The 18,016-nt window shown below is 42.8% G+C and overlaps 1 protein-coding gene across 1 annotated transcript in view; it reads left to right on the forward strand.

Annotated features, from left to right (window-relative positions):
• Positions 1–18,016, forward strand: part of PIGQ (phosphatidylinositol glycan anchor biosynthesis class Q) — an 83,265-nt gene that overhangs the window by 9,124 nt on the left and 56,125 nt on the right. The window contains exons 2-5 of the mRNA XM_069210365.1: positions 1,422–1,553; positions 2,703–2,823; positions 4,659–4,785; positions 7,458–7,611. Of these exons, the coding sequence (XP_069066466.1) occupies positions 1,422–1,553; positions 2,703–2,823; positions 4,659–4,785; positions 7,458–7,611 (534 nt within the window). The remainder of the gene's footprint in view (positions 1–1,421; positions 1,554–2,702; positions 2,824–4,658; positions 4,786–7,457; positions 7,612–18,016) is intronic.

The following is an 18,016-nucleotide window of genomic DNA, read 5'->3' on the forward strand; positions in this document are numbered from 1 at the left end:
TCTACTATGAAAGGTACAGGTTCTAAAAAACATAAAAGGTTAACAACAATGCTATTCTTAAAATCAGGAAGTCGAAATTGTATGTGCCTAGTGTTAAAGAAATATGCACTTTAATGTTTTGTTAATGGTTTTCAACACAACACACACAGGCTTGGTGTATACCCTGGAACATCTCATCTCTGTTCATTCGGTGTAATCACCCCATTTCCACCTCTGCCTTTCAAAAACCCACCCTTGAACAGATAGTCAGTGGTTTGCAGTCTGAAGGACTTTACTCTTTAACTTTCTGACCTTTGACTCCCAGAGATCCAAGGTGTAATGCCCTTTGGGGAAAGAATGGGAGCCTGACATCTCCAAAGAGCCTTTGCTCAATCCTAATGTTGATATCCTGTATTGAAGTTTATAATTTATACAGCCCTACTGATATACATACCAAATAATGTTTATCTAAAATAAAATACATTCTCTGGCTCTAACCCTAGAGGAAACCCTGGTGTGTCAAGCCCCATGTCATCAGGCCATTACAAAAAAATAAAACGATTGACTAGTCAGGTCCCCTTTAAGAGCCTAGTCTTGACATGCAAAGACCTACGTAGCTCAGTTGCACTTGAATAGGTTACTGCTAATAATATCAAACACAATACCAGTTACTACTTACATTATAAACCACCGCATCCAAACATATAGGTTTTCAATTCCTGTGTTGTAAATCTTATAAGTGCTGCCTCACATGTTGCTGTTGCAGGCAGAGCTTTGTCGTGCCAGCTGGAAGACGATGTCCCCATGTGATCACACAAGACCCCTCTAATCCCTCCATCTGCTAAAAATTGATATACTTCTATCTAGACATGCTCCCTAAGAAGAGAAAGCTCCTCCTTTCAGTCCCTGGACATCTGGAGCTTGGAATACTTTCTCATCACCCAGACCCATAACCCCAGCTGAGATGAAAAGTGCTAGCACTGGCAAAGATGTTCTGTGTAGAGGAGTCTGTTTCTTAGCATGCTAATCAAATGATTTTCTTTCGCGTCACTTCAATCCTTTATCCAGTTTTTCTCTGCCACGCTTCCTCCACCTTGCTATCTTTAAAGTCTGTGGTGCAGAAACACTGGCACATCTCGCATTTCTCTCCATATTACAGCATTGAGGTTTCGGTGTGTACCTGATCTGAGGAATGTACAGCATGAATGGCGATCTTTGCTGTAAAGTTATTGTGGCTAGTATGTTCACTTTACAGTACTGAGGGCATTTACAGTGTCTTATAAGCATTACTGGGGCTGCAGGCTATAATAATTGGCCAGGTGGGCAGAAGGCAAGATGGAAACGACAGGGGTATGCAATAAATGCCCTAGTAGTGGATAGTCCAGAGTAAAACTGCTGTGCATTTTTCATGCTCGAGAAAATTTAAGCCTCTTTTCCTGCAGATTGCTACGCCTCTGGCCACTGCCCTTCCTATGGGGTAAGCTGTCGACTTGCCAGCAGCTTGGCCATCGCCTGGACCAGCTCAAGCACCTCTGCAGCAACACAAGAGCACAAGGCCACATCGAATTCATGAGGTATGGCCAAACTGCCTGCATAGAACTCTTTTCTAAGGCAAATAAGCTTGCCCTTTAAAACAGAATGTCAACATTTCTAAGCCAGGTGCACTAAACAAAAGCACTTTTCAGCAGGTGCTTATTGCTTGTATTTGCTTCTTTCCAAAGGTCACCAGCTTCTGCTGAATTCGTTTGTTTCTAAGATACATGTCCCTTTTTAATACTGGAAGCTTAGCAGGTGACGATTTCGGAGATGGGGTTGCTTACAAACATGAAAAGTTCCCTGACATGCTCAAACTACATTTTATTATAATTCTGTTGATTTGTAGCATTAAATTGCTACAGTGTAATCTGCAGATTCGCAGTGCAGCAAATTTGAACATTCATATAAATACAACCAGTGTGATTTGACCTTTTTTCAAATAGCTGGCTAGTGTAAAACTAATAATAGTAGTAGTTTAAAAGTTAATTCATGACTCAAAGAGACTTTACACTGAGTGTCTTATTGGTGAGATGCAAAAACCCTCACAGACGTTTAGCCAATCTTATTCCCAAAAAGGACATAAATTGTTACAAGTTACCACAGCGAATTAGCTCTTACTACTATTTGAAATTAAAATGTGGAATGCATCAGTGCTTTCCGTCTCTCTTCAATTAACCTAGCATTGTAAAAAGCTTTTCTCATGACAGTATTGCACGCCTATGTTTGTGCTATTGTTTAGCCTTCTACTATTCACAGAGAGTTCCTATAAGGTTTTCTGTGTAGCTCAAACTATCACTTTATGACCTAGCACTTCCTCAGATCAACAGAAAACAAACTGCTGTTAGTCTCCCACTTTCCAAGATGCACACTATGGCTTTACCTTCGCTTTGCTAGGCACACATCTGTCAAGCATCCTTCTTCCCCATTATCAAGAAGTGGCAAAGCTCTATAAGATCAAGAAATGTATTAAGAAAACCAGGACACTTAAATATAGTCCAATATTAGTATGGTGCGTGATTGCTTCTTTGAGAGTTTCATTCTACTAAGGTCATCCATGCGGCAATTCAAGCTTCATACACTTACATTGAAACCTGTCAAAACACTAATAAGATTACCTCTTGTTCTCAGATTCTTTATAGACTGACTTGTTGGCAGTATACCAGTAACACAATTATTTGCATATTTAGGAAGGCCAATATCCTTGTCTCTCTGTTCCTGGACGTGACGCTGGGCCTGCTGTTGATGTCCTGGTTATACCAGAAGAATCGGATTGGTCAGTTGGCAGACACGCTCATCCCAGTGGCAGATGTAAGTCCTTTTGACAAAGTTTCTTACCTGCTTGTGAAACGGTTCGACCCAATTTCTCTTTGTGCTCTCTCTCGACTGTTTATTTGTAATACTTTTCTCTTAAATAATTGTTTTCAGTATTCCCCTATTTTAAGATAAAGGTGCTCTCCATGTGGCGGACCTTCTGATTCATTCATGTTTTTCTGTCTTTTGAGGGATCCTCCCTCTAGCAGTGTTTTAATACACCTCATGATAGCAGAGGTCTCCCCAATCATCACCAAAACACAAATGTGTGCGTGTTACATGCATCCACCACACCTCTACCTCCTGCGCCCCTGCCCTTTCCTTTAGGGGATACATATTTAAATTATGGAACTGGTGAACTGTTAAAAATCATCTGTCTTTTATATTCTAAAAATATAGCCTTCAGAAGTGGCAGTAGGTCTGCCCTTTTCCTCTTTTATACTTTACTCTGAGTTACACACACCCAAGCTAACAATACTTAGGAATCTGCTCAATCACCCATTGGCACTGTGACATTGATGGATCTCGATCACTGAAATCAGCAGAAACATGAAACATGAAGGTTCTATACATTTGCTGCCGTCTGATATAAAGAGGAGCTTTAAGTTGAATAATTTAGCTTTTTATTTAGGTGAATTAAGAGCTATACATCCTGTAAGGATTAATGAAAAACACTCTGAGTTTTATAATATATTTTAGCCTGCTTAAAAATTATTCATATATGGAATAAGGATTACATCATACACTCCCTAAATATTCAGTTTAGTTCCAACTACTAAAACTGAGAGTAAAATAATTATGCTTCATAACTTCATCTGGAGCCTCAAGTGCAAGTAGTGTGCACAGTGATGACAAGCTTGTCACATTTTCTTACCCCTATACTCACCCCATCGAGATTTCTCCACTTCCCTTAACTTTGATCCTTTTAGATCATTAGCTGTAATTCCTCTAGGACCCTTTGGTGTGCTTAGAGGTAGTGACCTCTCTGGCTTGTGCAAAGCATATAGTAGCAGAAATACCACAGCTGACCCACATAGGCCCTTCAAAGTCTTCGTATTTGACTGCTTGACCAGTTGGGCTCCAACAGATGATCAATCGGGCTCTGACAAGCGTTCCTCTGTATCGATGAATCCCAGAAAAATGTAGACACTGCAAGTGGTATTGAATTAGGAGGCAGAATGGGCCGATACATCTGAGTGACAAATGTATCATGTGGATGTTGTGGGCATCTTTAAATACATTACCAAAAAAATTACCTGAGCTTCTCTAAAGGCGAGAAAATCTTCTGCGGTGGCAGATTTTCTGTCGAAAACTGCAGGTGTGTAGTGAGCTTCCACACATCTTAAACGACCTAAGGTCTCAACACTTAGGCCTCAACAACCTGATTAATAGCCATGTGTAAAGTGTCCTCATCCCATTCCTTTAAAGTAATTCATTCCCCTCTGATTAAGCCTCAACTGCTGTTTGTTAATAAAACAGAAAGATTTAGCAATCCTAGTGGATGCTTGCTTTGGCCTGCTTGCGACTATCTTGTCAGGTGTTCAGCACCTTTGAGCAAATGCATGCACTTGGGCATGAGTAATTCTAAAGAAAGTTGAGGGAAAATGAAGTCAAAGCGCATAACTCATAGACAAATCTCTTCTGCAGAATACCTCTCTCCTTAGCTTTAGCCATGTTTTAGTTGAATGTTAGGCTCCTCTCAGGTATGGTGGTGGGTATAGTTTACCAGAATTGCAGCGCATCCAGATAGACTGAAATTGAAGGCAAGAATGCTACTGAATCTCTAATTGTTAATTAATTAGGTTTTTCTTTTTGTGCTACTATGACTCCAGCACGTGGCCCGTGAACTTCAGGACTTGTTGCAATGGCTGATGGGTGTGCCAGCTGGTCTGAAAATGAACAGAGCTCTGGACCAAGTCTTGGGCCGCTTCTTCCTGTACCACATCCACCTCTGGATCAGTGAGTGATTCATCATTATTCACCTCTGTTTTATTACACAATTGTAGGTTGTTTTAGTCCAGTGGGTGTGGGTAACATTATTTTTGCTACCTAACTTTAATCTGGTGGCCTTTTGTCCAGCTTAATAGTTGCTGCTAGAGGGATCCATTGGTTTACAAACTCAACAAAGTTCTGTTGTGTTTTACCATCTTCACCTAAGCCTGCTACTTTCAGCCATCTCCATCCATCCACGGGTGCTGTCTGTGCCCACCCTCAAATCTTTGTAACTCTGACAGCTTATAATAGCGCCTCATTTGGATTGGCTTTTGTGCGTAGTGTACCACGCTTTACATAGTTTTCACAGCTGTCAGATCTTTTGCTTTTCAAAAAGAACAGAAATCTTTTTAAAAAACTAGCGCAGGGAAAGAACTCTACACAGTAAATACCTGCACATGTTTCTCTGTTGAATTATACCATAATTCTTGCACCAGTCCCTTGATGTTACTTGGACAATGTGAATAGTCAATGACATTTTTTACGAAAGTAAATTTGCACACTAGGTAACAGCAAGTGGTCTGGGTCAGGTCTGTTTAATTGTACGGGATACACCAAGTGAGTGTTGGCTTCTTGTTGGCATATCACTTGGTGGGAACTGATTGCTTCTCAAACAACATCTTGATTTTGATACAGCTGTATAGGATAACTACATTTTAGAATGGACTGAAATCCTTGATCCACAGGTCACTATTTACAATGGGGCTGCTCATCTTTAGTCTCACTTTAGTTTTAAGGGATAAATGTGAAGTGTACGGTAAAGGAAAATTGTATTCTAGCATTCCACACCCATGCAAGGCTACTACTGAGACATCCTCTTGTTGAATAGGTCATATTAAGCGTGTTAGTGCAAAAATATCACCGAAGGCAAGCTCATATGCTAGAAGACGGGTGACACCATATGATGAATTGAATGTATTTATTTAAAGAAAGTACAAAGAAATACAGAATGTCTTATTGCTATTCATGAAAGTGAGACATTGCCAGATGATACAGATTGTGTTCACTGGTAACACAAAATAAAAAAAAACCTAAAAGTGCCCGTTCTTGAAAAAGGTAGTGAGGAACAGATTCTACTGAACATTGTAAACTGAAAACTCTAGTCTCCAGATTGTCTAAGCAGATATATGCACATAGATTTATGATAGTAAAAAACAATTGAAACATCCAAAAAATTGCAAAATGGAAGGAATTGGAATTTTGTGTATTTTCATCAGCCTGCGAATTATTTAAGTAAAAAAAATAAAGAAAGAAAATAGTCAGGTTTGCAATTGCCCCTTCCCTCACAGTTTTCCTCACTTTTTCGTATTTCTATATATGAACTTGGTACTGTGTATGACAAGTTAATGGAGGGCACTATTTATACATTTCACCATGTGAAATCTTTAAGAACGTACATGGCTGGGTATGTAGTTGCTTTTACTTCAACTTGCTGAGTCTGTGAGTTGCATTTCAGTTTTGTAAACAAGCTTTTTGCCAACAAGCCATGCATTTGATAAGGTAAAGCCTTGTTAACATTTTCTCCCATATTGTTTCTACTTTCCCTTGGAATCAGTCCTCATTTTGTGCCAGTTCTTTTCCTGTAGCTGGTTCTCTTTCCGAGTTTATATTACATCTGTAAGTTAGATTCTTTTGGCTAATTCGTTGCAGCTGTGATCTGCTCTGCTCTTTATTTGACTCTTCCTCTCAAGATAACTGAATATTGTCAGATGCTCATCCGATAGGGCATTTGACCATATGTAATAGTCTATATCCAGCCTTTCTTGTACAATGTTTCTTTAGCTGAAGGTACAAAGGCTGCTACATGATGGACTGTCCATTTCCTTGTATTACTGTCTTTTTTGTGCTGAGACAACCACCTGGTAGGTCAGGCTGCTTTGAGACACTTCGCTCTCTGTGTGCACCGCTTCATCTTTAGCAGCTGCCTAGTTTTTTTATGCACTGCGCTCTTCTCCATTTAAGCATTTGACATTTTTTGTAGAATCTATAACCACTCAGCGAAACAGTCACTTTGGATCCAACTGTGCCTGATCCATCTCCCCAATAAGGGAAAGGGGCCACAGGTGTCCTGGTCCTATTGATTTCAAATAGATCTGTGATAGCATAAACATGAGGTGCATTATCGGAATACTCTCAGTGACTTTAACATCCATCTTGGGTTCTTCTTAATAATGAACCTAAGGAGCTATCAATTGTTCTTTTATCTGGATAGGAAGGCATATGACCCCAAAGGAGATGCCATAACGGAGAGCTAATGATACAAGGACGAAGTGGTACCTTTCTGCTTTATGGGCCTCTATTACATAAGCCATGCAAACCTGATGAGGTTTTGGGAGGAAGCATGCTTTCATGTCCTGCTCATCTGTTCATAATTGCATCCAAAGGTGATGCTTCTCTGTGTTAAAGACTTTCATTTTTTTTTTTTTTTTTTTTAACGGAACATCCCTTCCCCATCTTCCCAACAGTATGAAGACAGCAACAGTACACATTTCACCTCTTTGCAGGCTCCTTTCTTTACACTAATGAAAATATGGCTCTGGTATTAGAAACACAAAAGTGAGCTGTGTACCAAACTAAACAGAAACATTGTACCTAATTGAGTGCCCATTAGGTATGCATTCTTCTTCCTTTCTCATTAGGTTATATTCACCTTATGTCACCCTTCATCGAGATGATCCTGTGGTACGTTGGACTCTCCGCCTGCCTGGGCTTGACTGTGGCCCTCTCCATCCTCTCTGATATCATCGCTCTTCTTACCTTCCACATTTACTGCTTCTACGTCTACGGTGCGAGGTAGGTACAGCAGTTTATGTCATCTTGGTAAATGGCAGAGCTCAATTATATAAGAAAAGGAGGCTATATAGCACAGACCTGTGATGTAGGGGTCTCTTCTCTAGAAGTAGTATGTCCAAATTACATGCGTCAGTGAGCCTCTGCTTGAACTGCCATCACAGCTAGTAGGTCTCTGTGATGTGGGGAGCACAGCATTCTTCCTTGGCTTAGATCTGTGGTGTTGGTGCTGGACTCACTTCTTGAGCTATGATAATTACAGAGTTGAATGATTTACAAGGTCTTTCTGTGGGGGGCTGCAATAATAGATCTCAAGAGTCTCCCCACCTCTTACACGTTCAATAAACGGGGATACCAGCACACTTGTTTAAGGCAGTGATGTCTTCTCTAGCAGAGCTCTGTGGTGCAGTGAGGCACACATAAGGAACTGGTATATAGAGCAGATAAGCTCTCCTCTAGCTGGAATGGTATATGTACATGAAACAGAGAGTCTCTTTAGAGCATGGATATTGGAGTTTTTTTTGGTATAGGAATTGTCTCCTAGGGAAGTGGTATATTTAGTGGAGGGAACCTTTTTTCGTGAAGGGGATAGAGTTTTATTATGCCTGTAGTGTCTTCTTTACACCTGCAGTAGCAGTATTAGAGATACGTGGGAATGAAAACATCTGGTGTATGAATTTTAGCTGCCAGACTGAACTTTATGGTGAAGGCAGTCTCTTTTATGGAGCAGGAAGATGGAGTTCTGTTGCGTGGTGGTCTTTCAGTCGAAGACGAGATCCACAATACATCTCACCAAATTGGAAACCTGGCTTAGCACAAATAGTATTTCTCATAAGCAGTTGTAGTAGATTCCCTCATCCTGTGTATGACAAAGTGGTGCAGTATTTGAAACAAATGAATGTTTTTACTTCTTGCCACCTCTGGGCCACAAATCGTCATGCTCACCTTTCGCCTTACAAACCCTGTCGTCTGATGCTGTATTGATTTCCCACTCTTTGCTCATTTTCAGACATCTCTGTGCCTTCCCGGCTTACCTCCACCCTATCCCCTATTGTCTTTTATGCCAGTCTCTCCAGGCCATGTTGTACTCTGTTGTTCTCCTCTATTTGCACTGCAATCCATTCATCTCTTCTCCTGTGCCCAAGATACACTGCCCATCCTCATGTTATCTTGTCTCCCTAAGTTCCACTTCTTGAGCAGGATGGGAAGTGTGCATCCCTGTTTGTCAGTTAATATGTCTTTTAGATTCTTACCGGGAGGATGAATGATTTGGAAAGAATGTGACATCTAAATATAGATCTACATACAGCTTCACCTTGTATCAACAAAGGACTGAATTTACAGAACATGTTTTAGGATCAGGAGAGAGGTCTCATTTTATGATTATATTCTGCAAATGTGTGATTTTCATGGTAGTGGGAGGGTGCTGTACAAAAGTAATCATTATAAAGTAGGAAAACATGCAAAGATTTGACACTGCAATATTTAAGCTAAGGATAGGCATGAGATCACAAGCCTAACCACAGAAAATTATGTTGCAATGGGATGTCTCATTACCAGATATTGAAAAAACTGTTGCTGGGGATGCAAGACATAATAAAAACAAAATGGCCATAGCCACGGCTTGGATCATCATTTAAGTGAATGCAGAAATAAAGATTATGAAACATTGAAAGAGGCAATTAAAAAATGTGCAATAAAAAAAGGAGTACGACAAGTTGTATTTGCTAAACTAAATATGGACATTACACACATGCTCAGTCTTATTAGGCTTATTCATCACCAGCCCGGTTGCTTATTATTTCTTATCTAGCAATATGAATAAAGTGTGAATGTAGACTCAAAAGGGTGGTTATACATTTTTTAGTGAAAATAAAATACAATTTGATAAAGTAAAGGCAGTTGTTTATAAGATCAGAATATATGCAACCCTTTGCCAGGACATTCCCGTTATAAGAGGCTTTGCAACCCCATGCGGTATTCATTCTCCCCAAAGCATACAAAAAAATGATGGATGGAATACGTGAATTAATCTAAGCCACTGGTACTTTCTAAGGCCACATCCCAGTCCATTGTTATTTTGCACACCGTGCCAACACAGTTTGGTCCCCGCCATATGGAAATCATTTTTGAACCTGCTCCAGTGGGGCCAATCCAGCCCAAACTGCTATGCCAGGTCCTCTCTGAACCAGAGTACAGGCAACTCAGGCCTGCTTTAACCCTAGTTAGGACTCATCAGCCAGGTATGTCTTGATTCCAGTGACAATGTGCAATGCACGCAGGTCTGGGCATACACCGGTCCCTCTTAGGGCAGCACACTAAAGAATTTACCACAGTAATTATCAGTAGCCGATCTTAACTCAACCATTCCATCCATCGCTTTTTTGTATACTTTCATGCTCCAAAAGGATTCAGAGACAGGCAAGCTTCAGTTATTTTACCTGCTGTATATAACAAGTGCTGTACACGTACCAGAGTGAATGTACAGCCAATAATAGTCTATTTCTTAGACATACTTTCAAATAGTTCACCATTGTGGGGCTGGGAATCCTAAATGTACAATTAGCTTAAACACATTACAAATGATTATTTGATAAAATAGCCTACCCACCTCGTCCATGCCACCTTGTTGTTTGAGCAATCCCTTCTGGCTTCTGAATTCCATAGGATTATTTCAAATCCCCAAAAGCCATGTTCACCTTCTTATCACACTTACCTCTACTTATTTTGAAATGTGAATAGAAAAGCAGAGAAGGCGTAGCCAACATTTTCAGTTATAGGGGAGTTTCTAATTGTCATTTGCTCTGTCAGGGTGTGGTCCCAAGGTTTTTCCCAGGGCTTTGCTCCTGTAAGTAGCGATCAGGAAACTCAAATATGAAGATTTAAATTAGGTGTATAGTTCAGCTACCATGTCTGAGAAACAGAAGTCTCAAAAGACCTCTGTTTTTGATGCCCAACTCAAGGATTCATAAAGATAATTTGAGGTGACAGCAAGATGATTGTGTTTCTTGCCTTCACCTCAGCAAATTCCAAATGAGTGTGTCATTTAGTGTGTCATTCTTCTAAAAACTTAGAAATTTAGGTAAAAGAGGCAAGGGTATTTTTTTCAGTGATGGTGACAAGCCATTTAGGGCCACCACTGCCTGGCTGAAGAACGGCAATGACTCATATAGTGTGTTTCTCTGCTCCTTTAGGTGGAAAAGCTACCCATTGCAAAAGGATAAAAAAGGTGAAAGGGGTGAACACGGCATGGGCCACAGCCAATGCTGATGTATGAGACCCATGTACCCAAAAATCATTTGTGCTTTGATCTCTCATTGTGATAGTGACAGAACTCCCTCGCCTTCATTCCCTATTGATTCAGTGCAAATCAACCAAGACATTTTTGTGGTGCCACCACTACAAGAATGAGCCACTCATCAATAGAACTCGCCTTGGCAATACACTGGACCATGAAATCCCAGTGAAGAAAGCAATTGTCTACAGCTCCATATTGACATCAACATTTACAATGTCCGTATGGAAAACTGCACCTGCACTACAGCAGGACCTAGAAGCATTATAGTTTTGTTATACCTGATCACTCAGATAGATGTTTTGGTTTATGTGGAAGAGAAGCCAGAGTCTGACCTGTTTCATTCCAGTACCTCAGACTATGATGTTGAGAACAAGAATTAATTCTGGTGCTTAACTAGTAAATCTGCTCCAGCAGATGTGCCTAAGCTAGCAGAGCCATCACCAATGTAACTAGCTGACTCTCAGGTATGGGTTATTATTCAAGGCTTCTTTCACCACCCCCTGCCCCCCCAAGGAAAATGGGTAGATAAAAATAAGACAAATGCTGCAAATGTAAGATTTTCATGGCCCCATTATGCCATAGAGTATGAAAACACATGAGAATGCAGAAACTGTGACAAAGTTAGAAAAAATATTAGAAGTTCTGGGAAGTCCCTGGTTTCAAGAACACACGGAATCTCCATTAAGAATGCCGGATGAGTGCCTCAAAGTGCAATATCCTACATCCACAATCGAGATTAGGGAAATAAAAAACATTGTTCTCTCTCTAGGAATTTCCATTGATAGTCATAAACACTGAATTGTCCGGCCCACGTGTGGGGATCCCTGAGCACTTTTATACCATGTCTTCACAAGTGTAAATGTTCCCCTTTCTTCTTAACCCCTTCGCTGCCAGGCCTTTTCCCCCTCCTGTGCCAGGCCTTTTTTTGCCTATTTGGGGCAGTTCGCGCTTAGGCCCTCATAACGTTTTGTCCACATAAGCTAACCAAGCCAAATTTGCGTCCTTTTTTTCCAACCTCCTAGGGATTCTAGAGGTACCCAGACTTTGTGGGTTCCCCTGAAGGGGGCCAAGAAATTAGCCAAAATACGGTGAAATTTCGTTTTTTTCAAGAAAATGGGAAAAAGTGGCTGCAGAAGAAGGCTTGTGGTTTTTCCCCTTAAAATGGCATCAACAAAGGGTTTGCGGTGCTAAACTCAGCAGCTTCCCAGCTTTCAGGAACAGGCAGACATGAATCAGAAAACCCAAGTTTTCAACACAATTTTGGCATTTTACTGGGACATACCCCATTTTTGCAATTTTTTGTGCTTTCAGCCTCCTTCCAGTCAGTGACAGAAATGGGCATGAAACCAATGCTGGATCCCAGAAACCTAAATATTTCTGAAAAGTGGACAAAAATCTGAATGCAGCAAGGGGTCATTTGTGTAGATCCTACAAGGGTTTCCTACAGAAAATAACAACTGAAAAAGAAAAATATTGAAATTGAGGTGAAAAAAACATAAATTTTTCTCTACGTTTTACTCTGTAACTTTTCCCTGCAATGTCAGATTATCGAAAGCAATATACCGTTACGTCTGCTGGACTCCTCTGGTTGCGGGTATATATAGGGCTTGTAGGTTCATCAAGAACCCGAGGAACCCAGAGCCAATAAATGAGCTGCACCCTGCAGTGCGTTTTCATTCTATACTGGGTATACAGCAATTCATTTGCTGAAATATAAAGAGTAAAAAATTGCCATCAAGAAAACCTTTGTATTTCCAAAAAGGGCACAAGATAAGGTGTTGAGGAGCAGTGGTTATTTGCACATCTCTGAATTCCGGGGTGACCATACTAGCATGTGAATTACAGGGCATTTCTCAAATAGATGTCTTTTTTACACACTCTCCTATATTTGGAAGGAAAAAATATAGAGAAAGACAAGGGGCAATAACACTTGTTTTGCTAATCTATGTTCCCCCAAGTCTCCCGATAAAAATGATACCTCACTTGTGTGGGTAGGCCTAGCGCCCGCGACAGGAAACGCCCCAAAGCGCAACGTGGACACATCCCATTTTTTAAAAAGAAAACAGAGGTGATTTTTGCGAAGTGCCTACCTGTAGATTTTGGCCTCTAGCTCAGCCGGCACCTAGGGAAACCTACCAAACCTGTGCATTTCTGAAAACTAGAGACCTTGGGGAATCCAAGATGGGGTGACTTGTGGGGCTCGGACCAGCTTCTGTTACCCAGAATCCTTTGCAAACCTCAAAATTTGGCTAAAAAAACACATGTTCCTCACATTTCTGTGGCAGAAAGTTCTTGAATCTGAGAGGAGCCACAAATTTCCTTCCACCCAGCGTTCCCCCAAGTCTCCCGATAAAAATGATACCTCACTTGTGTGGGTGGGCCAGGTGCCTGCAACAGAATAAGGCCCAAAACTTGAAGAGATTGAAGGGATAGCACAGCAAGTTTATAAGGGCATATTCTTTTATACATCTTTAGACGGACTGTGCTTTGGGGACCCACATAAGTGAGGTGTCATTTTACTTGGGAGACTGAGGGGAAAACTGGGGAGTAGGAATTTTGTGCTTGAGCGGTGATCCTACTAAGAAAAGTCAGGAAAATATGCTTTTTTATGCAAATTTTGAGGTTTACAGAGGAGTCTGGGTAAGAAAATGTTGGGGGAGCCACGCAAGCCACACCTCCCTGGACTCCTTGGGGTGTCTAGTTTTAAAGAATGTCTGGGTTTTGTAGGTTTCCCTAGATGAAGGCCGCACCCAGGACCAAAAACATAGGTGGGCCCTCCCCCCCCCCCCAAACACAGGTATTTTTGTAATATATCATTTTGATGTGTGCACATACGTCCGTGATGTGCCAAACACTAAAATTGTGAAAAGAAACACACTTAGGTTATGTGACGAAGACCCCTCACCCACCAACCAAGTTGGTGGCATGCTTCATCATCTGGGTCCCACCCGAGGCACCTAGCGTGTCACAGGTGTGCTGCGACGTGTGATTACAGCGGAACAGGTTTTGTCATTTTTAGCACACATACTGGTTGGATTTGGCACGAGGGTGAGTGATGGTTCAGTGGATCAAATTTTATTAACAAAAGATTTCACAAAAATGAAATGCACTGCTAATAACTGAAAGGCAAAAAACTGAACCAATGATTCACAGCTCGTGAGCTGTAAAGCCGCGACAAGGCACCAACCGCTTTACAGTCCATTCACACACCTTTCATACATGACACGCACAAGACCATTCACACCGCCAGCCACGGGCCCAGCACATTACAACACTCACATCGACAGACCGCGCCACTCAAGGGCCCATCACTTACATACGCCCACATGCCTGATACAAGAATCACACCAGCTGATGGGAGTGTGGACTGCCGTTTGGCTGGCACCGCCAGCCAAGCGCCACCCCACGCACACCGCCAGCCAAGCGCCACCCCAAGGACACCGTCAGCCAAGCGCCACCCCACGCACACCGCCAGCCAAGCGCCACCCCACGGACACCGCCAGCCAAGCGCCACCCCACGGACACCGCCAGCCAAGCGCCACCCCACGCACACCGCCAGCCAAGCGCCACCCCACGCACACCGCCAGCCAAGCGCCTCCCCACGCACTCCGCCAGCCAAGCGCCACCCCACGCACACCGCCATCACTTTTTTTGTTTATAAACAACAAAGAAACCACTAATTATAAAATAAGCACAAAACTACAAACACAAAAGTTCTAACTAAATACATGACAGAGATGCCAACCGTGAAACATATGAAAATATAAAACAGACAGCTTACGCTCACGGTATTTCCCAAAAGTTTTTCCTTGTGTGGTAACTTCTAAAACAGCTGGGCACACACAGCCCAGGCTTTGAAGGGCATTCGGGGCAGTACATCCGGCTCTCCCTCCGGATTGATCTCCGGGCACATACTCTACATTTCTTTGTGGGCATGTCTTTTTTGGGAGTGGAAGGAATGTGATCTGGAAAGTGCCGATCTTTCAATCTAGCCACATCCTCCACCACTTCTACTCTAGGAACTCTTGCCGGTTCCACCACAATAAGGCTTTCTATCACCGACTCCTGAAATTTAACAAATGTCATCCTTGACTCAGGTGAACAATCCTTGTATACAATAAAGGCATTAAAAGTTGCCAAATGAAATAAATGTAGGGCCAACTTTTTATACCACACATAAGACTTACGAAGAGCAGTGTAAGGTTCCAACCTCTGATCTACTCTATCAACACCAGCCATGTGCCTATTGTAGTCCAAAAAGCACGCAGGTTTGCGCACTTCCGCAACCTGACCCCAAACAGCCACAGGGGAAGTACTCTCATCATGGATGGTCGATAGCATGTACACATCCCTCCTGTCTGAAAATTTCAGAGCTAGCAGCTCATTATTCTGCAAGGCACTGCACTGTCCCCTCTCAAGTTTTTTACAGACAAGCTCCCTTGGATAGCCTTTCCGGTTAGAACGGATTGTGCCACAAGCAACAGTGTCCACCCTAAACAACTCCTTGAACAACTGCACTCCAGTGTAGAAATTATCTACGTACAAATGGTGACCTTTGTTAAACAGCCGTCTAGCAAGTTCCCACACAATTTTTTCGCTAACTCCAAAAGTGGCCGGACAACCAGGAGGGTCAATACTGGAATTCCTACCAGTGTAGACCCGGAAATTATACACATATCCTGTACTGCTTTCTGACAGCAGATACAATTTAATCCCATACCGTGCCCTCTTACTAGGAATGTACTGCTTAAAAACTAAACGCCCCTTGAAAAGGACCAAAGACTCGTCCACTCTTATCTCTTTGCCTGGAACATAGACCTCTGAAAACCGATCCACAAAATGATCAAGGGCAGGCCTAATCTTAAAAAGGCGATCACAATCAGGGTGATCTCGTGGCAAGGCTAAAGCATTGTCTACAAAATGCAGCATACGAAGAAGAAGCAAATACCGATTAGGTGTCATAGTTGCAGGAAATATAGCAGTTGCCATCAAGGGACTAGTAGACCAATAAGAAGCCAGTGGCGGCTTCCTGATCAACCCCATCAAAAAAGACAAACTTAAAAACCTTTTCATCTCTTCCAGATATGTGGGAACCCACTGAGTAGCTCTAGACTGAGGCTTAAGTCTGGCAGCGTTGTCCCGCAAATATTGCTCTGCATACACATTTGTCTGCTCCGCAATCTCTTCCAAAAATACATTGTCCATAAACAAGTGAAAGAAATGGACAGGCAAAAAGTTTTCCGTATTAACTATACACCCTGGGAGACCAGTAAATGCAGGTAACCGTGGCTGCTCCATGTTTGGGGCAATCCAGGTGTCAGGTCTTCTAATGGGAAACCCTTCAGCCCCAGGCTGCTGCACTCTTGGGACATCAATGTCCTCCTCTAACACATGCCCTTCATCTGCACTGAGAGTAGCTTCCTCATCAGAAGAATACTCTCGGACAGAAAACTCACTTCCAGAATCTCCTGCGTCCTCCTCTGCCTCAGATGCAGAGTAAGTGTCGTAATCATGCTCTGAAGACGACTCAAAGAGCATGCGAACAACCTGCTGAGCGGTCACTTTGCGGCTAGCCATGATCCTAACAACAAATGGATTGCCAACAACAACTAGCACTGAAATAAGTAATAAACAAAGTGTAGCTTTATCACAAAGAGTTATGTACTACAAAAAAACTATACCACTCACTTGCCTGAAAAAGCTACTCACCAAGCAACTACTCTGCACAGACACAGCAATCACCAATGATATCCCACTAAAAAGAAAAAAGCAAATTAGACATATGACAACACAAACATCACTGTGCTCAAATCTAAGGACAATGTCAAACACACAATACTGCATTTAGTACACCACCTACAAACATGTCATTCATGCATGTCAACAATACTCCTTTGGAGTAAATTGCTTTCACTTACCTAAAACATGCAACTATGCAAACCGCAGGACAACTACTGCCAAAACCGCAAAGATCCACAGCAAAGGAAGCAAAAGCGTTGAACTAGAAGAAAAAGAAGAAATAAATTGTTATAATCACAAATATAAATACTTTGCCAGTTGACAAACACCCCACCACCAAGAACTTAGAAGTTGTCCCTGGTACCTAAGTGGATCCTGCCCCCCTCGGGGGTAGATGGGCGTAAAAGAATTGGCCAATCTGCCCCCAAGGGGGGCAGAAATGGGCCACACCTCTGTGCCCCCTTTAGGGGGCGACCCTTCCCAAAGGGGGCACCCCCAACACAACACAAAACAAAAACAAAAAATCCCTGCCGTATTGGTGGTTTCTGCCCTCCTTGGGGGCAGATGGGCCTACAAAAATAGGGGCAGAGATGGCCAATACGAACTTTCCCCACTTTAGGGGGGCGACCGTTGCCCAAGGGGTGCCCCCAAACACACACCACACACACACACACACACACACACCACACAATCCCTGGCGCCTAGTGTGCTTCCACCCCCGGGGGCCAGATCGACCAAAAAATGGCTGGTCTGCCATCGGGGGGCCGAAACAGAAATAAACAATAAAAACAAAATCCCTGGTGTCTAGTGGATTTCGCCCCCCCCTTGGCGGCAGATCAGCCCAAAAATTGGCAATCTGCCCCCAGGGGGGGACGAAATACAAAAAAAAATAGCCCCCCAGTGGGGCGACCCTTGCCCAAGGGGTCGCCCCCAAAAGAAACTTTACAATAAAAATAAATCCCTGGTGTCTAGTGGATTTCGCCCCCCCGGGGGCAGATCGGCTGAAAAAAAGGCGATCTGCCTCCAGGGGGGTGGGGGGGGGCGAAACACTAAGAAAATTGACCCGGGGGGGGGGGCGACCCTTGCCCAAGGGGTCACCCCCAAAAAACACAATAAAAACAAATTCCCTGGTGTCTAGTGGATTCCCCCCCCCCCCCCCCCCCCCAGAAAATCGGCGGATCTGCCCCTGAGGGGGGAGGGGGGGGGGGGCAAATATTAACAAAAATTACCCTCGGGGCGGGCGACCCTTGCCTAAGGGGTCGCCCCCAAAATACACACCCAAAATAAAATCCCTGGTGTCTAGTGGTTTTTGCCCCCCCCCCCCCCCCCCGGGGGCAGATCCGCCGAAAAATCGGCGGATCTGTCCCCAGG

The sequence above is a fragment of the Pleurodeles waltl genome, chromosome 10 (genome assembly GCF_031143425.1).
Source record: "Pleurodeles waltl isolate 20211129_DDA chromosome 10, aPleWal1.hap1.20221129, whole genome shotgun sequence".
NCBI classification, from domain to species: Eukaryota; Metazoa; Chordata; class Amphibia; order Caudata; family Salamandridae; genus Pleurodeles; species Pleurodeles waltl.